Source organism: Nelumbo lutea, chromosome 2, assembly GCF_056320005.1.
Source record: "Nelumbo lutea isolate HS-2025 chromosome 2, American lotus-T2T, whole genome shotgun sequence".
Classification (NCBI taxonomy): Eukaryota; Viridiplantae; Streptophyta; class Magnoliopsida; order Proteales; family Nelumbonaceae; genus Nelumbo; species Nelumbo lutea.
The window spans coordinates 61,258,010-61,282,499 of NC_142685.1; the positions used below are offsets into that span (position 1 = coordinate 61,258,010).

The 24,490-nt window shown below is 38.8% G+C and overlaps 2 protein-coding genes across 2 annotated transcripts; one reads left to right on the forward strand and one right to left on the reverse strand.

The window, feature by feature from the left end:
* Positions 1-4,833: 4,833 nt before the first annotated feature.
* Positions 4,834-7,445, forward strand: LOC148871082 (fructose-bisphosphate aldolase 1, cytoplasmic). The gene is made up of 2 exons (XM_088970699.1): positions 4,834-4,947; positions 6,140-7,445. Exons 1-2 carry the CDS (start codon positions 4,920-4,922, stop codon positions 7,186-7,188), a joined length of 1,077 nt encoding a protein of 358 aa, XP_088826825.1. The 5' UTR covers positions 4,834-4,919; the 3' UTR covers positions 7,189-7,445.
* An 11,703-nt stretch (positions 7,446-19,148) lies between these two features.
* On the reverse strand, positions 19,149-22,887 carry LOC148871083 (trihelix transcription factor PTL-like). The gene is made up of 3 exons (XM_088973307.1): positions 22,288-22,887; positions 20,272-21,549; positions 19,149-19,476 (listed from the first exon to the last, which is right to left on the reverse strand). Exons 1-3 carry the CDS (start codon positions 22,695-22,697, stop codon positions 19,458-19,460), a joined length of 1,707 nt encoding a protein of 568 aa, XP_088829433.1. The 5' UTR covers positions 22,698-22,887; the 3' UTR covers positions 19,149-19,457.
* Positions 22,888-24,490: the final 1,603 nt, after the last annotated feature.

Consider the following 24,490-nt stretch of genomic DNA (forward strand, 5'->3'; position numbering starts at 1 on the left):
TCTCATTTACTCATTTCAGATCCATTGCCCCTACTTCTGCTACTCTTGCGAGAATTCCAACTCCAATGAACTATAAAGACTTGATCTCTCACCAATACACCACTTTAGGGTCCTTAGACTTCAGGGCATACACCGTATCTACACCAATACACCACTTTATAGTAATTACTAATTTAAGTTATGCATATTTACTTTACCAACTTTATTAAATGTAGGTTTTTGGGCCCAATTCGTCCCACCCTCAAATGTGGGGAGGGTAGGGTCAAGGAGAGTTTTGCATATTCTTGTGTAGAGAGAATTTGGATTTTGGAAATTCAAACTATTGTAGGTGTTGGGTGAGACCGGATTTGCTCCTCACACAGGGCGCTTCACTCACACCTCACATGCACATCTTACCATGCATTAGGAACATCTTCTGTATTTATAAGTGAGGCACCCCTGTGCGAGGAACAGATCCCGTTCCATGTTATGCAAGGTATGAATTGGGGGGGTTGTGGAGGCGAGGAAAATTTGCCCTCCATATTGCAGATAGAATGCTATCTCATTTGAGGACCTCCGGATAAAGCTCAGGGTAACACCATCTACGTTCACTATGGGATACAAATATCATGATATTTAGCCAACCATGGTGAGAACTCATCATTGGCTATGGAGTTAACGTTCTAAACCACTTGCAAACTGCAATGCATTTGTTTTCCAATAATACTCTTCTAAAGGCCAACCTTTTAGCATCCTTTGCAAGCTAGAACCACCCTACCCTATGCATTTTGTGTAGACGCATTTACGGACAAAGAACCAATTGAGCAGCTATAACAAGCAATTCCACATCATTTGCTTAATACAAACCGGCCACTCATACGCATAGGCTCCCAAATAAAAATCTCACCTTACAATTCCCTTTGATCCATGTGGGCAATGGGGGTTGCCACCTGACACTAAAGTATAATTATTGTTAGGATTTGGATATGCTCCTCATAGAACGTTCTTCACACCAATCTCACAGCACATCGCAACCGTGTATTAGGAACATCTTCCCATGTATGACAACATGCAAGTATGGGAGATGCTCTCAATTTGTGGTTACCTGTATGAGATTGGTGTAAGGAGTGCTTTGTGAGGAGAAAATCCAAACTTCTATTGTTGGTTAATCTCTTGCATCATTATGCAATCACTCAACAACATCTCTTAGACTTGAATCTATCATTTGACATAGGAAGGAGTTGTAGGATCTCCAAATGTTCCACCAAACCATGCTAATTGGAAGCACACATGTGCAAGCCCATCATTGTGCCTAGGGGCGGCAATGAGCCGAGCTCGGCTCGATTTCAGCCGAGTTCGAGCTCAATTAAGTGGCTCGATTATTAAACAAACCGAGTTCGAGCCTAGTAGAGCTTGGCTCGTGAGCCGACTCAAATATATATATATATATATATATATATATATAATATTATAATTCTTATTTTTTTAAATATAAAATATTTTTTTATATAATTTTTATTTTTATAAAATATATAATAAAGTATTTTTATAGAATATAAAACGAGCCGAGCTCGGGCTTATGAACTTTTGACTCGAGCCGAGCTCGAACTCAAGGTTTTGGCTTGAACTGAGCTTAAACCTTGTAGAATAGTCTCGAGCCTGGTACTATTCGACTCGGCTCGGCTTGAATCAACCCCTAATTATGCCTATCATAAAGAGGAAAATCTATGTTTGGGATCAATGCTAATTCCTATGATGATATTTTTTTCAAAAAAATCAATTTCTTAGAAATTAGAGAAGTTGCTTGTTTGGTACCATTACGTCATGTCATTCAATTTCTCAAAACCAATAATGAATTTGTTTGATAGTGATTATCAACATTGATTTTTGTATTTATGGGAACTATCTCCCCTATGCATGTCAGATGCCACATCATCCAAAATTAATATGATTCGGCTTGAAAAGTGGAATCATCATTTTTGACGCTTCATATTTTCAACCCCACTTTAAATAATTGGTTTCTTACCAATTTGAGGATTTCTTAGAAATCGGCCAACCAAACATAAAATAATTGATGATTTTGAAATCGTTCATGTTGCTCTAATGTGATGTCAATTTATTGAGGAATCGGCATCGATCCCGAACACTACCGACTCAACCAAATGGGAGAGAATGATTATAAGTGCAAACGGGAGTTGAACCACACTGCCTTTGCAAATTGACAATGGAATAGCATATGAATAATAGGCTCCTTGTATAACATACACATAGGGCAAGAACAGAACAATATGTGTCTTCGTTTCCTTTCCATCCCATCACATTTTTAATCTTGGTTGTGTTTAGTTTGAAGAAAAAAGTAGGTAAAAGAAGAAAAAGGTTAGAAAACCTTTACAAACTTTGTATATTTTTTCTTTCTTTTCATACATTTTTCTTCAAACCAAACATATCTTTTTCTTCAAACCAAACATAAAATAATTGATGATTTTACCAAATAATTGCCCGAAGAAGACATCCTTGATGTAAATCCTGACTTAGGTTGAATGAAACTGCCTTGAGCCTATCTATATAAAAATGAATGAAGGATAAAAACTTTTTTTTTTCTTTTATACAAAAAGGATAAAAAGTATATGACAAGAGCTAAGCCAATTTCAACAAAAATTCTTTTCCTCATAATTTATGTTTTCATCCTTAGGAGAAACCGACCCAGTCTCTGCTATGCAGTCTTTGTCCAAACTCCATGATAAATCCTAATCGATGATGTAAAGTAGAAAGTCATCTTCATGTATAAATCCCATTTGGTGAAATATAAAATGGTTTTTTCATATTTTTAATAAATATAAAATAAACTTTAAAATATATAATCTCAAAACAGAAAGAAGATTAAAAGGAAAAAAAAAAAGATAGAAATGGATTGAGATAGAGAAATAAAAGGAAAAGGAGAGAGAGGAGGCAACAGATGAGGTAGAGGTTTTGGCATCAAGAGAGGAGGTCCTGCCAACCTCGGAACTTTTAAGGAGTTATTAAAGCCTAACCACCGAATCCTGCTTAAGGGTTTAGCCCTCGGGTTTGGTGTCTTACCAACCTTCGGGCTTCCGCTTCGGCTATCGGACCAGTTTACCTCCCTCGGGATAACAATTAGCTGGGCCGTGGTTTTGTTAACACCTGGTTATTTATGGGTACCGGTATTGGACTTTCTTTCCTTTTCCTTTCTCCTCGGGACCCTACTCCCCCGGTTTTGTTTCAAATATCTCCCCTAAGCTGGTTTTTTTATTACCGCGGCTGGCTTTGGGCCCAACCTTCCTCTTTCACCCCCGGCCCATCTATCCCACCACACCGAGCCCATGAGTTCAGACTCACAGCATTCTCACTGGGTGTGATTTAAATTTGGCTGTGCATGAAACTATTCTTGGGTCGGTTTTCACATATGCCAACAAAATGCATTCTAACAACGTACCAACGTGATCTCACACGGCATATCTCGTACATGGCGCGTCCCGCTTTTATGGTGGGTTTCAGTCTCATATGGTGAGACATGGTGGAAAATTGATATGTGTTTTGTTGGCAGAAGATCGCAATTCAGATATAAGCTCTAGAGTTGTTTTACTAAAAACTCTATAAAAAGACGAGAATTCAATTGCATATTGGGACATCTCTCTATGAATTTGACATATGTATAGAATCAGAATCATTTTGGCCATTGATTTCTAAATTGAAGGTTCAATTGCTCGATCTGAACGGATAGTTCGTTCTAACAAAAAATTTTAAAATAAAAATAGCTAAAAACCATTAAATGGGTTGATGGTTCAACAACCTGAGTCAACAGGTCATTAATTGATTTGACGATTTTTTACCAGGGATTGGGTTTGGGGTGTATTAAATTATATCGAGGCTCGCTTATATATAAATACACACACATACACATACACACACACACACACACACACACACATATATATATATATATATATATATATATATATATATATATATATATATATATATATATATTTTCGATGCAGTTCAGAGGAATCAGTTTAAGGTCCATCTACCCTCTAAATCATTTAGACCTTGAAACACTCACTATAGGAGGAGCATATAAGGAGGCCACTGATACTATACCTAGGAGTAGCAATGAGTTAAGCTTTTCACGAGCTGCTCGAGCCTATTAGAGCTCAGCTAGTGAGGCTCGCGAGCCGGCTCGAATATATATATATATATATATATATATATATATATATATATATATATATTATTAATTATTATAATTCTTAAATTTTTAAATATAATTTTTATTTTTATAAAATATTTTTTTTCTAAATATTTTTATAATAAAATATTTTTATAAAATATAAAATGAGCCGAGCCGAGCCAAACTCGATCTTATGAACTCTTGACTCGAGCCTGGTACTATTTGACTCAACTTGGCTCAAATCCACCCCTAATTATACCTATCAAGCGTGAATCATATTGAAATTTTGATCCTTGTTTCTAGTATGTCTCCTAAATCCTAATAAAGGATATTAACTGCATCGGACTAAGTTTTCTGATAAGAAACTTATAACTCAAAAAGAATTCATGACTTATCTTGTTACATGATAGTTCAAACTTCAAATTGAACCCTCTAGAGTCTACACCTAGAAAACGTCACTCGGCCGTTCAAGTAAGCCCAACAACAATCGGCCCATTTAGCAGACAAATCTTGTGGTCCAAGTCTTATACAGTTTTGGAAAACCAGTTCCAGGACAAAAAAACCGCCTTCAGTCTCGCAATCTACAGGATTGCGGTGGGGCTTACGTGGAGAATAGAGTTGATACCTGTCTCAATAAAAACCTAAACCCACCCTCTATTTTCTCTGCTCGTCTCCCATCAGTTTTTCTTCTTATCCCTCCACACAATCACCCCTCTAAAGAAATCTCCCTCAGCTCAGCTCCAACTCAAGCATGTCTTGCTTCAAGGGCAAATACCATGGTAATCATTTATTTCTTTCAATCTTTCTGTTGATTTTGTTTCTGGGTTTTTGATTTTGGTTCTGCTTATTGCTATTATTATATCCGATTAAGATCTGGGTTGCTTTTCATTTCCATCTTTGTGTTATTCTATAGTAGATCTAGCCATCTGAGCTACTCTGTTCTTTCATTTGTTCTTTATGGGTGGACTTGTTTTGTCAGATCTAGATTTAGTCGTTATTTCTATTTTCTGAGTATAGATCTGATTTCTTTGGTCATGTTTTAGATCGTAGTACTGTGTTTTATGATCTCCTCACAATGACGACCTAGATCCCATGATTTCTTGTTCTCGGATGTTTTTATTTTTATAATCAAAAAGCGTTTTTTTTTTTTCTCGGTTATTATCTTTTTTAAGATCTTAGGATGGTGTTAGCCTCTCATGTATTACACAGGTACTCTTGAGTGATTGATGGGGAAACCACGATTTGTAGGGATCTGTTGTAGTTTTGCTTGTTTTATGGATTATCAACTTTTTTTTGGGTTCCTAAAATGGTTAAGAAGTCCAGAAGAAAAAGAATGTTGTGGAAAGAAACTTATCACAAATCTTAGATTTCGTCCTTTATACTAAATTACCACTTCTCTGCCAACAATGCGTTCTTTTTAGAGATTTGTACATCTTTTTAGTGTCGTGGTAGGTATCCTACATTCAGGAAAAATACGGATGTTTGTAAGGATTCCATCACCTTCATTTCCATGTATCTTATCATTAAAGCTCAGATCTTTTATTTCTTAGATTCCTATTTCTGTGAATCATTTCCTTTTGGGTTTTTATGCATTTAAATTTTAGATTTTATTTGATGCAGTGAAATGATATGTGCAGATTGCGTTTTGTTTAGTAGAAGATATGAATTCTAGATATTATACAGAACTGTGGAATATGTTCTGTTCATATGATCTGATCCCAAAATTCTATGACTCTCCCTTTATCCTATTGTATCTAAATTCTTACTAGCATCTGTAATATCAGACTTTCCCATGTATAAAAATCTTGATGCTAGATGAACTCCCTTTTCTTTTTTCCTCCTTGTTTCTTTTGAAAGCATCGTCTAGCAGAGAAGATGTACATACTCCATAAGTTATGGCTTGCTATTTTTCTATGATGAGTACCATATAATCTTGATCTTACTTAGATGTTCTCTTTTCTTGTCCTGCAGATGAACTCATTGCCAATGCTGCCTACATTGGCACACCCGGAAAGGGTATCCTTGCTGCTGATGAGTCTACTGGCACAATTGGCAAGCGTCTATCCAGCATCAATGTGGAGAACGTTGAGACCAACAGGAGGGCTCTCCGTGAGCTTCTCTTTTGCACCCCAGGTGCCCTCCAATACCTGAGTGGTGTGATCCTCTTTGAGGAGACCCTTTACCAAAAGACTGCCAGTGGCAAGCCTTTTGTTGATGTCCTCAAGGAAGGTGGTGTTCTTCCTGGTATCAAGGTTGACAAGGGTACCGTTGAACTTGCTGGCACCAACGGTGAGACCACCACCCAGGGTCTTGATGGCCTTGCTCAGCGCTGCCAACAGTACTATGCAGCTGGTGCTCGGTTCGCTAAGTGGCGTGCTGTGCTCAAGATTGGCCCTACCGAGCCATCTCAGTTGTCCATCAATGAAAACGCCAATGGCTTGGCCAGGTATGCCATAATTTGCCAGGAGAATGGATTGGTCCCAATTGTGGAGCCAGAGATCCTGGTGGATGGTCCTCATGACATTCAACGATGTGCTGACGTTACAGAGCGTGTCCTCGCAGCTGTGTACAAGGCACTGAACGACCACCATGTCCTGCTTGAGGGGACCTTGTTGAAGCCCAACATGGTCACACCAGGGTCCGATGCCAAGAAGGTGAGCCCACAGGTGATTGCTGAGCATACCGTGCGAGCGTTGCAACGAACCGTGCCTGCCGCCGTTCCCGCCATTGTTTTCCTCTCAGGTGGTCAGAGTGAGGAACAGGCCACTCTCAACCTGAATGCCATGAACCAGCTGAAGGGAAAGAAGCCATGGTCTCTCTCATTCTCTTTTGGCCGTGCATTGCAGCAGAGCACCCTCAAGGCATGGGCTGGAAAAGAAGAGAACGTGCAGAAGGCCCGAGCTGCTTTCCTTACCAGGTGCAAGGCCAACTCAGAGGCCACTTTGGGTACCTACAAGGGTGATGCTGCCCAGGGAGAAGGCGTCTCGGAGAGCCTGCATGTCAAGGACTACAAGTACTGAGAAATTTTGGGTTCTCTCTTCTCTTGTATGGTGTTTATTTAAGTGAGATTTGAGTATAAAGGAAGAAAAACAAATGGAGAGTGTTGTCCTGCGGTTACTGTTTATCTTCTATTTGCTAGGAATAAGTTGAGAGCTAATAGCTTTGAAGAACATTGAAACTTTAGTTTTTGTTCTGCAGATGAAACTTTATGGTCTGTCTAATCTGTGTAATGCTTTCATGGGTTTTTAGTAAAATTGGGATCCCTTTGTTACTCGTATTCATGTGGTCATATACTAGCTTTGTAGTGGTTTTTGATGCCTTGCTTTCTCGTTCATACGTTATGGTCTTACTCTTACCATGGAGAGAGAGCTTGGCATGCATAGGCAACAGGAAGCGTGGTGTTGAAAACATACGTTCAGCTTCCATCCTATCGTTGTATTTTATTTTATTAGTACTTTCTGATTTTTGAACTTAGTTGTGCAATGCCATGCCCATGTGATGGGTTGGTGAATGAATGTGCCAAACTGCCAAATGTGGGTGTGGCGTAGAGATTTTTTCTTTTAGCTTTGGATATAAACAAAGTGGGGCTTTGGGCTCTCTGGGCGGTGGTCCAACCCCAGCACCAGCCACCGCAACCTGCTGATGACCGTCCCCACTCGAGCCGCTTGCATGTGGGGTCTGACCCTCACTCTTGTGCGTATTCTTGTAGTTGGATAGGATATTTATTGCCAAAAGCCAATGCCCCCATTCGGAATATGCCTGGGAGGTAGCTGGTACATGGGCCATTTTCTTTAAGATATTGAACCGAATTTTGAGTTGAAGCTTGAAGGTGCTGGACCTGAACCCCAACTGCTTCATTCAACGACGGTTCCACAAACCCAACTCTGGTCTGGGGCCTTGGTCCATATTGAGGGATCCATCAAATTTTCATTAACACGATTTCTACGTGGTAGTGAATAGTGATCGTCCGGATTGCAGCTGCTGGTCTTCTGTTTGGTTTGGGTCAGAACAGTTGCATCGTTTGCTTCTATTTATTTCATCTAGTTCTTTTTTTTTTACATGGATGAGAGAGCATTATTCCTGTTGTCCAACTCAAATCCAAAAGGGTTAGGATTCTTATTCTATTGTCAAATGGACAATTTGGATTTGCCATATGAATTGGACCCAACCTTGCAAAATAGCCCACTGCCCACTATCTAATTATATATGTCAACTGCTTTACCCATATTCTTTTTAACTGTAGCATCAGATCCGAAAACCATCCCAAGTCCCAATTCATTATAAAATTTCACACTAAACTAGAAAAAAAGAATAGTCTCCATGTCATACTGCATGTGGTTATGAATAATGAATAAAAAAGGGAAAAAATTGATAGGCCACCCGTCAAACAACTCAATAGGGAAGGCCCAACACAACATTTGGGGTAAGGTTGACATGGATGAGAGCACCAAATATCTCTCATCAAATGGACCCTCTGGATTTGTTAAATCATTTCCTGATGTGGATCAATAATTCCCCATTTTAATATTAATTGTTTATTAGACTAGCTTTCTAAAACAGTATTTTAGGGAATTAGGGCTAGTCCACCTCAAATTGGCATGCCATCTCTACCTCATCAAATAATTTATTTCTCGATGAAACTGCTCATATAATATTACAATCCATCATTATAATTTTTATCAACTGTATTAAAGAATAAAAAAAAAAACACTATGACACGTCCAAATAAACTACCATATAGTACACCTATCTAGAAATGAAATAATAGGTCAATATCAAAATTCTAAAACCAAACCCAAGAGAAAGAGGTAACTGACAAAGCTGGGAGATGGAAAAAAAACAACCACTGAAGATTTCTCAACCGACACCATGACCCTCCAAACTGGTTGGAGTGGCTAAAATTGGAATTGGATGAATTAAGGTTGGGAATTCTCTCCTTGGAAAAGTGAATGAGAAGAGTCTAACTTATACCTAATCTCATGCAAACATGTGATGATAGTCATTCCAGAGGTAGGTAGTACAGGTAACTAAACCGTGGGCTTTTTATTTTTTTTCTTCTTTTTTTGGGATAACTATACTGTATTCCATCTCAGAAATCTGAAATTACAGTCTTTTCCTAATCTATTAATAGCCCCTATAAACTGCATCCTATTCATGGATTTAGCATTATCTACGGTCAGGATTTGTCCCACCTGTACGATGGAGCTAAGATTTCTAAGGTGAAGATTAGTATCTTGTTTCTTATATTTATAATGTATTATAAATAAATGCATAAATGGATAATATATAATATGTGTACATACACCAGTTTCGATTAAATGGATTTTTAAGTTTGTTATTATCCGTTCGATTTGTTTTTTGGTTTTTGATGAACAAGGTGAATCGGGTTTGGTATGGCTACGCTTAGGTCGAACCAGTTTGTCAAGCAATCAGTCCTAAAGCTTAAGCTATGATCAGGCTTACGGCTGAAAGATTAATTTCCAACATCTCAATCTCTACCTATGGCCGCGCTTTAGAACGTTAAAGACAAAACCCAGCTTACCAAACATTGTTACGTATGTAATGTTTTATATTTATATATCATAAAAAAAATCTTACGGTTTGATAACAGCTGAAGTTACTGGACTGAAACGCTTATTGTTTTTCCTTTTAGTGGATAAAAATAATGAAGGATCGATCCATTTGATTTGTAGTTGGAATTAGAATAGTTTATCTCCATAGTCTGTTTGGTTCAGACAGAGATCGGAAATGGAATCAAAATCCCTTAGAATTAGAATCAGAATGGTCAAGGGCATAATAATCTACTAAGGGCCTGTTCTTTTGCTCTAACATCTAAAAGTGCAATAATTATATTAAAAGGTATATTTGCATTGATAAACTTAATTTGAATGAAGAGAATGTTAATCTGAATTATGAATTCTAAAAATTATCAAATATTCATTTTGACCCCATATATGAGAGTTTTTGTTTGTCTTTTTTGGAGATATCATTGGAAAACAAAAAATTGTATAATTACACTTTAAAAAATAAGAGGAAATGAACAACCATTTTTGTCTTAAAGTTAAAAAATTTCTCTTAAGAAATAAGGGTTAAAAAGAGATGAACATACCCTAAATTTCAGTTCTAACCTTAAGGAACTCACAATCTTTATAAAAACTTATTCACTGGAAGAATCGTGTTTATGTTTTTCATTTCACCCACTTCAGTTGTTATGAAATGGCCACTTACCAAAAACTGTTATATAAAAAAATGTTTTGATGCATAATCGAATATCCGAAAGATATGATATTTGAAAAACTTCTGACCAATCAACTGAAATCAGAAATTTGATCGTCAATCAGATGCTATTGATCAAAATTCTTTTGATACCATATCTTTTCTGCATCATAGGTTTTTTCAATAATATACAGATACATGGCAAAGACGAGTTGTTTTTGGCCAACTTGTGACGGATTGGTGTTCTTAAAACATATAATGTTTGTATTCCCAGTTCTTTCATAGCGTAAGCGGGTTCAGCCCAGCCGAATTCGATCCATTTGCATATTTCGTGTTGTCACTGATAATTTTTTCAACCTATTTTCAAACCAGTTGATCCATCACCTGGTTAGGATTCCTGTTCATTTAACCCCTGAATCACAGCAGAAAAAAACCTTTTACTGAGTAAATGACATAAATGACATAGAGACCCACCATTCAAACTGTCAAATCATTGACCCATTAAGGGATCACAGGTCACACATTAAATCTCTTTTCCTGCATTTTTAACCATTTTTTGTTATATAATAAATGTATGGTATTAAAGGAAAGAAAATCTATGATGTGAAAAACACATGATATAGAAAAGGTTTTGATCAATCAATCAAAATCCATCCGATCGGTTATCACTTTTATGAGGCTGGTTAATTGATTATGAATTTTTCAAAGATTGTCTTTCTGGCATCATAGATGAACCCTATTAAAGATATATCCAATTTTTTCTTCATAATTTTAATTTTTTTTTTCAATCATTATCTACTTTACATAATTGAATTATATACCTACCATTCCAAAAAAAGAAAAAAAATCATTTTAAAATTGTAGGATCAAATCTTGGTGCCATTAAGATTGGGGGGTTAGTGGGTTATGGGTTTGGAGATAGACTACAGCCCCGATTGTGTAGCCCCATGAAAACAAAAAGTAAAAGTAGTAGTAGAAGAAGAAAAGGATCACGTCAAAATCCCACCTGCTTAAAACATTCTTTTGTTCAGTGGAATTAAAGCACAAATTCTTTATTAATGTAAGATACAACCTTAGTGGATGATGGATATTTTCTGGGAAAAGACGTATTCAAGGATCAAGCAAGGGAGCCTGTTTACCGCATGACCAGAAATGTTTAACGATGAACGAGACAAGACAGTAGATGAAGGTTCCAATCCGGACACAATTTAATTTCGACGACTGCAACTCTTTAATATGCATAACAAGTTTTGATAAATAACACTATAAATACCGGTCTCAACCGGAAACTGCAAGTCGAACCGGGTTACATCACAACCTTACCATTTCCTTTTCAAAGTTAACCAGCCAGTTTGAGTGGTTTTTGAGGTTTAACGGCTGGTTGAATCGGCAAGGTCTAAATAAAACTCACATATTCATATGTATGATACTCAATTCATTTTTTCATTTAGGCTCTGTTTGTTTAATGGTATTTAACTGGGGTAAGTTGGTCAGTCGGTAAGTTATAATCACAGTATCTATATTTATTTGCTGTTATATTGTTATTATTATTTTTTATTTTTAATAGATCAGATGGAACTATACAAGACAAGGGGTAGCTCTGCCTCAATTGTCACAAAGACAAATAAAAGAGAGCTCCCAAGGGATACAATTAACACTCACAAAGCGTATGTTTGGCATCGATGCCGTTGCTCCAGAAAACGATAACACATTAACATCACATCGGAAAAAACAGTGCTCCAGGAAATGCCTGTTTATTTGGAAATGTGTGATTTGGAGTAACACCAAATTTGGCATTTTCTGGAGCTACAGCTCGTTGTTGCAAACATGGACATGAGGTGGCAGTGACAAGGACATGATGTGGCATTGGATAATAGGTACCAGTGCTGAAAATGTTTCCTGGAGCATTGGTACCAAATAGAAAACCTTGCTGTTGCTCCAAGAATTGTCTTATCTGGCAGCAACGATTCCAAACAAAAAAAGACACCATTTTCTCATAAAACAGTGCTTCCAACCCACACACATTAGTAGCACTGTTTTCTCAGCATACACAGCAACGGTGCTGTATCTGTAGCATCGATGCTGCAACAACAACTTTTTCTATTTGGTACCAATGTTCCAGGAAATGTTTTCAGCATTGATACCCATTATCCAATGCCACATCACTACCACCTCACATCCCTGTTGGCAGCAACGAGCTGCAACTCCAGGAAATGCTAAATTCGACATTGTTCTAAGCCATGCGTTCCCAATCTCTAAGGCATGACTTGAAGCACCGTTTTTTTATGAAAAAATGGTTCCAAACAAATGCCCGTTTCTTAAAGCACCAATTTTCCAATGTGGCGCTGATGTAGCGCCATTTTCTGGAGCAACCGCACCGATGCCAAACAGACGCAAAGTCTCCCACAAAAACGTTGCGAGCAAGCTGATTCACTATTGTATTTACTTCTCTATACGCATGATGGAAAGTCACACCTGCATCTAGACTAGAGCATGATTGAATGCATTCCTCTATGATATTCCTTTGCGTCAGGCTTCTTCAAGCAGTCAATGACGACCTTGGAGTCTCCCTCTAAGATGACGGGGTAGTCCCTGAAAGTTAATAGAGATGTTGATAGCTTCTCAGGCTACTTCATGAGGATATACATGAGAGTCTCCCTCTAAGATGACCAGGTATTCCCTGAAGTTAATGGCCATGTTGGTAGCTTCCCACACAGATTCATGAGTATATACATGAGTGGGTAACTGGTACTCTCCTTCAAGGTGGGTAGACAATTTACCCACACACTTGTTGAAGCTGAAAAACACTCTCTCCCACTCACCTCTCTTTTTACCCCGATAACTATTACGGTATAAAAACGATCGAAACTTGTTTATTCGAACAAGTTTTACTCGAAAAACACTTGCCTAATAGAGTATTTGGTTCCCTTTACGTTTATTGAGTAAACGGTTTGTACTTGTATGATTGTAAAACAAAAAAATATATTTATTGAGGGCATTTATGAAACATAGGCACCATTAGTCACTACATCAGCAAGAAACTCCAAAATGAAGTTTCCTGAAATAAGAGAGATACATTGGATATATACATACAATTAATGAGACATTTTCTATTGAGATACCTATGTGGCACCATCAATAAATATAATCGGATCCAAACATATACCTGATAAATGTCCTTACCCAAATAAGTAAAAACAACAAAGGCATGTGTATCTGTGAATATATGTATCAACGCGAATATCATCTTATGAATATCTTAATCCTTGATCCACCATGCAACTAATACATGTCATATGATTTACTTTGACTGCAAATCCACTAGATGAACCAATCATATATCTGGGGATCAGATAGGATGTGCATTCTATATTGGTCCTATATAATGCACAGTTCTCTCACTCTCTCTCTTCCAAAATAAGCTACTGGTGCAATATATAAATCTGGTATTCTAGTGCACTAATGCGGTTACAGAGAAAGCAGCTCGTGGCGGAGTAAATGTGGAGTCAGAATTCTTAATCGACCAAGGCAGTTTGCTTCCAGATCTGTCTCTGGACAGTAACTTCACTGGTGATCTTGGGGCATGGAAACATGACTCGACTTGACATCAGTCATTATATATACTGTCAACTTATTGACATGTCAGTTTCTGGATCCCCCTAAGCTAATTAAAAAGCATCACCATCACCTGATCACCAAGCAAATTCTTCGTATGCATTTCTAGTACTACTCTACGTCCTAATTCCTATGCAGCTTCGCGTCGTCGTCGGAGCCTTCTGTGTGAAGCTGATTCGGCCGGATTTTTCAATGACTGTCGCTAGCTCCACCTCGTGTCCTGACACCTAAGTCCGGACCTGACCACACCATTTTTAATTTCTTAAGCACTTCTAAAGCAACTAACATAAACAGAGAGTTACTGTTTCCTCTCATCTACTGTGGCCAGTAATATTGTTTCTCTTTCGAGCTCTCACTTGTTTCTTGGCTTGTCTGTGTTGATCATGATTCTCATGCACAGACTTGTTTTAATGACGAAGAAAGCTGCTGCGAGAGAATTATTATAAACCAATCCCAAGCATGGCTGGGTGATGATCTGTTGAATCTACCAGTTTTCTATCAGAAATCTGAATAGCAAAATGAGGTGAATGGGACAAAGACAATGCATGGCCGATCGAGCTCCACACTTTGTCAAAACTACCAAGGAATGGCAACAGGGTGGCTTCAGCAGGGATCATGTTCCTTGTTTCCCATCTCAATTTTTAAACAAATCCCCATCCCTGACAGCCTCGATCCCTATTGAAGATAAAAATGACCCTCCATCCCTATTGAAATAAAAATGACCCTCCATCCCCGATCCCTGACAGAAACAGGTTCCCCAGTTTGGAGCCCAATTTCTTAGAGTTTTTTAAATTAAAATTATTTTTAAAAAATAGATTTACTTAAAATAAGAAAAATATTTTAAAATATAAAATATCTTAATGTGTATAATCTAAATAATATCACAAATAATATTATGTATGTATATATTTAATATATGTAATCAAGGTCGAGGCAGGTTGAAAAATTCACTCTTCATCCCCAGTTGAGTATCACTAATAAAATAATCCCTGCCCCGACCCATTTGGGTAAGGAAAACAGGGTATCAGAGCGGGACGGAGAAAATTACCTCTCTAAAACTACCTAAGATATCGTCAAGAGTCCCCCAGGCAGCCCGATTGCCTACAGGCCCAGCACTGCAGCCACCTTGTGCTAGCCATATGAAGGGCCAGCTAGGCCTGGCCAGGTTTGGCCCAGATCATTAATGTCTATGGTGTACCATCTAACGTATTATGTACTTGAATTTTGACTGGAATAACAAGGTCCACATCAATTGAATATTATTTGAATGTGGGGTTGCCATTAACTGATGTAGCGATGGGTAATATTCCGAGGATCATTTTTGGACTTCTGGACTGGTACAGATTTAAAAAAAAAAAAACAGAGGTATTCCATTTCAATGGATACCAAACACCCCATAAACTATCCCATTCGATTTTCTTTTTGCACTTTTAGTCCAGCAGCTGCTTGATTCAAGCACTGTCCGTTGGTGAAACTTAGCACCATCACGGCTTAAATGCTCCTTTCACTTGAATGTTCTGGTAAAGGAAGGCTTCAGTGTCAAAGTAATGTCAATATATTGGATGATATTGGTACAAACTAGGGGAGACAATCAGAAACCCTTCATATTAGCTTGTAGGCTAAATCTTGGGTTTGGGTCAAAGAAGCCTTCATGACCGGGCCCCCATTACCTGCAATATTTCCTACGTTTCAAGCATCCGGGTCCACCGTCGGTTGGGTAATATTTAGAATATCAGTTGGACCAAGAATCACCATTCAAATAATAAACATATGGCCCTTTAACTCTGCTGAATTTGATTGGGTGTGGACTGTGGAAAACCAGAAGACCCTCTTTGATAGTTCAGTCAATTATGCTGATTTTTTACACAACTAAGGCTATGTTTCAAATGGGCTATTCACACCGGTGGGCCTTGACATTTGAAACATTTGAGAAGTGACAAATTTTAGGGGCCCAGACGGCCAGACCCATGTACAGGTCCTTTGTACTCAGTAAGAAAAGAAAAGGAGGAGATACTAAGAGATGATGAAAACGAGATTTAATGTAATCCAGATATAATCTAAACAACAATAATAGAATAATGCTGAGCTGTTGAAAACATGACAAATCATTGTAAGGATCTGCTACATGCAACACTAAGATCAAGAAAAAGAGGTAAAAATCTACCAAAATTTACCTGCTCGATCAGTGCTACGAAATCAACAAGACAAGTCATCTTCTTTCTCCGAATGAGATGCAAATAGGTCGATACGACATTCAGTACTCTGGTGTATATATATATATCAAGTGTCTCTGTTGATGGAGCACCGTAAAACTAACATTGTTGTGAAAGCACATCCATTGGGCTGAGTTTGATTCCTCGGACAATAAACGAGAAAAGGAAAGTGGTGGGAAATCCCTTGGGAAATAAATTGCTAAAGTTTTTTTTTTTTTTCCCCATCATAACATCTCTTTTCTCACTAATTTGAAGAATGAACCAAGTTCAACTCAGATTCACCAAAATAAAGAAGACCCATAAATTTGATTTGGAGAGAGAAATTGCAGAAAGCAAGATGCAAAGCTTTTACTGTACACTCTTGTTTATCGGTAAGAAGAGCAGAAAGTAAGGTGCAGGAAGATTAATCCTTTCAATAAGACCACAGAATGGTACAGGGAACACAGATGATGCATAATTAAAGGGAAAGTGAATTTAGAAAGACATCAAGCCTTAAAAAAAGCAGAAGTTAAGAATCATATTATTTTTGGGTAATCATATTGTCCCTTAACTTTCTGCTTCTCTTAATATTTTTACAGCAAATAAAATGGTAACATCTGAAAATAAATAAAAATGCAAGAAAGTGGAAATAACGATACCTTATTTTCATTCATTCACAGCAGAAGGAATTAAACTAGTCCTCTGGATAAGTAGACAAGGGGAGAATGTGAGATTAGCCAAAGAAAAATAAAAAAATAGAAAAAATACAATAGATTAAAAGCGGAAGTGCAAATGGAGTACCTAATTAGCTATTTTGATTAGTGAAAAGATTTTCAAGAAGGAAAAGATAATTTATAGCCCTCTGCTGGGCAACCCTTTTTCTTTCTCCAAGTGGAAGGACAAATTGTCCATTCTAAGACCACCAGTGATCATTCTGCTGATGCTTTGGATTCACCAAGTGTTTAGTGCCTATTCATCTCCCCCTCCCTCCCCTCTTCAACTTTATAGCCCACTATTTGTTTGGGACATTGAGATTTGAAATTTAGGTTTTGATATGTTTGACAGATTTACACTTGATAATATTCATGTATTTTCTTCTTCTACTGCTGCTAAAATTTGTTGCTTTTACCTCCTGTCTGTCTGTCTTGCCATGATCTCTGATCTGGGGTGGAGTTGAAGACCTACTAACAGTGAAACAGTGAGATAAAATACAGAGACTGGAATGAAGGGAGGGGGGGGTTGCTTTTTGCAAAGGGCAGAGAGATTAGGAGGTGCCTTGGGGCTTGTGTTCCTTTGTGCGTGCATGCCTGTTTCTTGATTTGACTAGTGCCCTTGATTTTCCTTTTTGCCATCTTTCCTTTGTAACAGTTCCCGCCTGTTGTGCTTTCCACTGTGGGTCGTTTGGTGTACGATAATAGGTAGTTTCCCAAGCATATGAAAGAAAAGTTTCCTGGTGTAGTAAAGACTGAAAAGGCTATAATCTTGAGGCGACAAGCTTTTCCTAAACCAAAGATGGAAAACCCATCGATTTTTTCTATCTTTTCTCTTGTTTGATCTTCTTCTCCCCTTGTTTTCATTATGTTTTCTTCTGGGTTCTATCATCTATGGAGCTGGATTAATTACAGGCTAAGCTGTTGCTTTTAGACACTAAACACCAAAGAAGATCTGATTCATTAATGGGTGCAGAATGTGCTCCACTATTCTTGTAGCCATCTCTTCTTTTGATGTTAGGAAGTTGCAATCATGAAACAAGTTCAGAGAGGACTTTCTTTTGCCACTTGGCAAACACATTGTGGAGTGAGAGAGCAGATAAAATTCCCAAGTAATCCGGGTATTTCACTTTGATGGACAACTAGTCTATGTATCAAGTAGCAACCCTGCTGTGCCCTTGTTAATAAAACTCCTCAGGCTCAGCCCTCACTCCCCGCTCCAACCCACAGCCCAAGAGGAAAATAACACTACAAAGAAAACAACAAAAGAAGAAATTGATCTATCCATACAAACTCTAAATTATCACCTGGTACGATCGAGCAGGCGTCCGGACAAGATATTTTTTTGCTTGGCTTTGGAATTGTATGCTAGTTGCAGGCTTAATTTAGGCCAGGTTGGGCCGAATCTTGACCAGCATAGTAGCAAATGCTGCTTATATATATAATGAGCTGTGGTGTCTGTGTTTCAGCAGCCCAAGCAATTGCATATGAAGATCAACCTAGCTTAGGGATAAATGGGGTGTCTTAAATCTTAATTACTTGTAAACATTCAGTATTGTTCTTCATCAAATAACAGAGATCTGTCAGGCTGAAAAGATGGGCTACCACACATTGAGAAGCCAAACTGCATGGTCTTCAACAAAGAAAAGAACTGGCGGTGCCATTTGCCCGCATTTATAGTCAAACACGCGTTACACTTGCTATTGCTTAGGCTTTGGAGAACTCTATTGGCTCCACTACTGCCTTGAAATGGAGCTCTACTCAGGTGTACGTGGGCAGCAGACTTGTCTCCTCAGTACGATATCTGGTCAAATATGACTCTTGCCTCTGTTGCCTTCCACCCAGCTGCTTAGGGTCGACAAGGATGTAGAGTTGGGAACAACACACAATGAATTTTTGGTAATCTCTCTATATGTGGTGGTGAGGATATCAATTTTTGGTAATCTCTCTCATGAGTAAATTGGTAAATCGGGTAATTGATCAATTATTTTACGTTTTCACACCGTTATACTGGAATCTATATTTGTTTTTCAAAAATATCCCTTGGTTGTCTGAAGAAAAACATAACCATCTAGCGTCAAACTCTTTATCCAGGTAAGTGAAAGGGCCACTGAACACTGGCATGATAAGCTTCAATGAATGGATGAATGTAATTGTCTGTTTATTTTCTTCTTTTTAATCAGATTTTTCTGATTCTACATGTGCATGTGTATGGCAGACTTCGAATCAAATGTAACCACCTTCAGATTGAAAATGGGTAATCTCCAAAACTGTTATCTAATCACGTTTTGATAAATTTCTTTGATTACAACCGCAGCATACAAGCAGCTGTGCTTTTCAAAAAGAAACGGAATAAATTAAAGAAAGAAGAGCGACAATAGAACGAAAAGAAAAACCAAGGAAAAGGCCAAACCAAGATCAAGAAACAAATTCTGATGTCTCTTAGAATTTCGAAGTCATGACTGTGATATCTCCGACTTCATGACATATGATCTGATTCGATTCCCCCGGTGCAACTTCTGGCAGTCCTGACACACAGGAGGCTCCTTGCTAAAATTATTGGCGACATGCCATGCTGAAGCAAAGCAGAGATGAACAATATTAAGGGGAAATTATTAGATGATCGGTAAGTGTTCATGAATTATAGCTAGCTAGTATATACCAAAGGAAGATAATTATAGCGTCACCAACAAAAACTTCTATGAAACAAATGGCTCCAACTGTTCTTGACTTGACAGAAAGGTTGACAGTTCTTCTAATCTAATCAAATCCAACAAAATATCCAAACACCCGAATCCCATCTAATTAAACAAGCAACCACAAAACCATGGTCCCATCTTGCATTATTTAAGCGAAGCACCCTATTTTCTTATGAGATTAGTTTACAGACATCAATGATGAAACTTAGCAATGGCAACGCATGCAGTAGCTAGCTAGGAAGCTATGGATGCTTGGGGGTGGGAGGATAGAAAGTTTAAATAAAGCGAAGTTTGACAACCCAATATATAATTTTTGACTAATCTCTCTCCCCATTTAAGTTTTAAGTTTTTAACTCATGCCGACACGTTAAAATTTTTTGTTTCTTGAAAAAAGACCAGCTAGAATTAACAAATATCGATTAATCCTCAGTTTAGCTGCTTGCTCTCACATAATCACACAGACCCATCTCCCGAGATGCAATTTGTCAAATCTCTCTTTCCTCTCAACAAGTCAACTGCTTCTCTCTCTCTCTCTCTCTCTCTCTCTCTCTCTCTCTCTCTCTCTCTCTCTCTCTCTCTCTCTCTCTCTCTCTCTCTCTTACATCTCTCTCCTAGATTCTGAATTCTGAATAAAACAACTGAACAAAGTTTTCTACTTCGAGTAAACTTACTGGTTCTCTCCTTTGTTAAACCTCACCCCGTAATTCTCCCACAAATTCTCGCCTTCAGCCATCAGATATCGAAAGCAGCTGTCATGCACCGTCGTGGTGGCGCCTGCATTAGAATTCGAAGGAGAAGGGGCGTCGTTTGGTTGAAGTCCGACGGTGTCAGGCCCTTGCTCGTCGGTGTCGTGGCCGCCGGAATAATCCCTTCCCTGGTTGTATAGGGTGTCGAGGTTATGGGAGCACGGATAGGTTCTTGAGTTTTCTTTGCGTTTCTTGTTGCACTCATTGTTTTCTCTGAAACATTTGTTGATTATCTCCCATTTCTCTTTGCATTGCTTCGCACTCCTGTTGTAGCCCAAGCAAGCCATCTTCGCTGAAATCTCCTCCCACAATCCCCCCTTTGAGAACTCACCATGCTGAATTCTGGATTCCATGCTGGTTCCCAGTTGTATTAGACTTGAGATCTCCTGTTCCGGCCATCTATTACTGTTCATGGTGCTGTCAAGCGTTTCACTTACATTCTCATTTTGGTTTTCACTGTTATCGTGGAGGTCTGGTGCCACCAGCTCTTCAGTGAAGGAGCTCTTTAGTTCTCTTCCCGTAAACTTCCTCAAGGCTTCCATTAATGCAGCATCTCGAGCTTCAATCCACGCTCGCTCCTTAGCCCAGAACTTCTGTTCTCTATCCAACCGAGCTGCCTCCTGCCTCCTCCATTCTTCCTCCCTGGACATCCTCTCTTGTTCCTTGTGTTCTAAGGTCTTCAGCATTTTCTCCAGCCAGGCCTCTTGCGTCTCCATTAACTTCCTCATCTGCGAGTCCACGAACTCTCTAATCTTCGACTTCCAGCTCCGTCGACCCCTCTTAAATCCTTGGCAGTCTTTCGACATCATCATCATCATCTTCTTCTTCTCCTTCCAGTCGTTTCCCGTGTAGGCAATGGCATTGAGATCATTGCCATTGTCTTCCGATGACGAAGAATCCAATTCAGAGGAATTCGACAGGCTGAGGCTCTCACTGAACTTTTGAGCTTGCAAAGCTTCCTGGGTACTGTTACTTGTGGTTCGAAATCGAGGACTGGTTTCAGCAACTCGGGTTTCTGAGACGGAAACCGGATTGCTGCTTTCTCCATATAGAGCCTCAAGCTGACGAAAAAATCTATAGTGCTTCCCATCTTGTCTCCCGGCTTTGCCTTCCTTAGTCTTCTTATAGTACTTGTATAAGTTCTCGAATTTTTCTCTACACTTCTTTCCACTCCTTTGGTACCCGTGTTCCTCTGCCATTATCCTGTGACCAAGAACACACACAAAATAGAAACAAATATATTAAACAAATAAAGAAAACCCTAGTTTTCAGTCTATGAAATGTCTCGGACTCTCCTCGAGATGGAAGTGTTAGTATACTGCTGCCAGTATCCCTTCAACCACGATTTTGGGAAGTTGCATTAATCTCATCTCATATGAGTGTTCCTGATCCCTTCCTTACTTTGGTACTTTCCTACTGGCTAAGCAATTTACTTAGACGGTTAAACCTTCAAAATTTGAAGGAGTCTGGTATGTCTAACAGAGAATATGGTAAGAGCATCAAACCCAGATGGGCCTTTTGTGGAGCGAGCTTCTTGGAGATGCCACTTCATCAAGCAACAGAAGGAAATTAACAATGGCCACCCGACCCGAGCTTTCAAGGTCACTGATTTTTAACACAGAACCAGTGAGAAAATGGGGAAAAGAACACTTGGGTGTCTCAGTAAACTTGAGAGGGCTGTCATTTTCAGGAGCTAAAACCAGTAAAAATTAACAGATAGATTACTTCAAAGGGGTTGTCACTTTACAGTGCAAAACCAGTAAGAAAGATTGAGAACAGTTGTATTTCCTAGGCAAAAACTATACGAGTCTTTCATTGTTTTTTCGTAAATCTTCTAGAAACCTAAACAGCTGAAGAATCAGTGATCATCGCCACTGGAGCTTGGAGAAGAACACCGAGAATAAGCAAGAAGCTAAGACTTATAAATTGAAGCAAAAATACCTAGACACTTCATCCCACAGAGGTCCTTTCTGATTAGCCTCCTTGAACTTGGGATCAAGACGAGATCTGATCTCCAGAAGGGTGAGAGTCTCTTGTCTGGGCCATCTACCGTTCCCTCCATCACCACCGATACTGACTTCCATCTCCAACCCACCACCACCACCACCACATAGAGCAGCCGCAGAAGAGGAGGGGTTGGAATCAGAACGAAAGTCCACCACTCCACGAGACAACACCTCACCTACTTGATGTTGATGATGACCACCCAACATCATCTCGTAATGCTGGCCTGCTGTCAGATTCCGGTGACCAGGGAACTGTTCTGTGGGTTGAGGGACTACCGGAAAATGGCTTCTTCCAGCCATCAACTGCCGTAGATCCGGCAGGCCGTACTGGTCCCCCATCTCCATTAGACTACAAACACACGCACACAGAGAGGGAGAGATGAAGAAGTATTGAAAGGCGCGGTAGAGGCGGATCGTGTCGTTCACGAAAAGCTCCAATTTATGCAGGACGTATTGGCCCCATCTCTGCTCTAAGTCTTTAGAGCGCTCTCTCTCTCTCACACACACACATACAGAGACACACGCACGCTCTCCCTTGTACAATAGAGAAGAGAAGAAATGGGAATATACGTAATTTCTCTTCCAATAATATGATGCCACGTTTCGGAAGGAAGACGACGGATGGAAATCCAATGAAAGCACTGTCAAGCTGACGCGTGTACAGTGCCTAGGATCCACCTTTTTGACCGACCCAACCCTTTTCCCTCTCGGCTCGGCGCAACTGTCACAACGAGCCAAGCCTAACGGCCCTTGGGTCCTTATCCTTGACATTGCATGTGGACCCGGTTCGCTGGGTTATTAAGTAATATGAACTGAACCAGTCTGTTAGACTTGTTATTAGTATTATGGATCCGGCAACCACTTTTTGAAGAGTTTGATCTGACTATCAAAAATTTTCATTTGAAATTCAATCGGATCGAAGGGATGTGGTCGAGTTGCACTTGAATGCGATCCAATATTTGGATCCGATTGAAGGCCAATTGCCCACTTTTAAAGTCAAGAAAAAAAATTATAAATAATTCTCAAAGATAAAAAGATTCATTATTATTTTTTGACTTGTGCAAATAGAAAAGTTTTGATATAATAAAAATAGTGAATTTATTAATTATAATACATATAGAAAAGTTAATCGATCGGATCAAATAACTAAAGTTATACCCATATTCGATCTAATTATTAAGCGGATCTAACTTTTGAAATTAAACCGATAACAGGTTATCCAAATCTGATTGAATCATGGGATCATAGTTATTTTAAACTCCACTGACTTTCCTGCCTGTTATTTAACAAATGGAAAAATCTATAATGCCGAAAGACATGATATAAAAAACTGAAAGGCTTTGACCAATCAAAATCCATGTAAATTTTGATCAAAACACATGACTTGGTTCAATCCAGTCCAATGAATATTTTGGACCGGATCAGAGACTGTCCAATCTATTCAAATTCCTCTTAATTTAGATTGGTTTCAATTCAAACTTGGTCCATTGACTCCTATGTTCTTATCTTCTATCAATGGACCTGATATTGGCTCAATCAAATAGAAATTCATTTTGGAGGGATCAGGTCCAATCCAATATATGATATTGGTCCGTCCAGCCGGTCCAAATTCAATATGCCTTATTGATCTGTTCGATTCGTCCAAATTGATTTTGATTAATTTGGATGGTATCCTACTCAAAACCAGTCCATTGAAACCCCTACAGTATGCGATCCCAAGTCTCCCCTTCGACCAGCAGTAGACCTTAGAAACCAGCTAGTTGGCACCTTGCACTATTATGTCTTTTTGACATCATAATTGAACCCTTCACAAATTAGACATCTATGCTTCCAAAATAGAAATGGGTTGTAGTAAGACATGATTTAAGCGTTCATAATTTAAGATATATACATCCTTGGATGATGATGATTAGATTTATGCATCCAAACTTATATGGCATACATACATCAAAGTGATCCACATGTTTGGCATATCGCCCAGGTGGAAAGGTGTTCCACCCGGCAAAGGAAAGCCTGTCCTTCAAAAGAAACATTTGAAACATGTCCAACGTCAACTAGAGTCTCACCCATCTGATGGTTGAAGTTCAAATCTGATAACCTCAAAAAATCAATAACATCTTCTCTTAACCCTTCCAAAC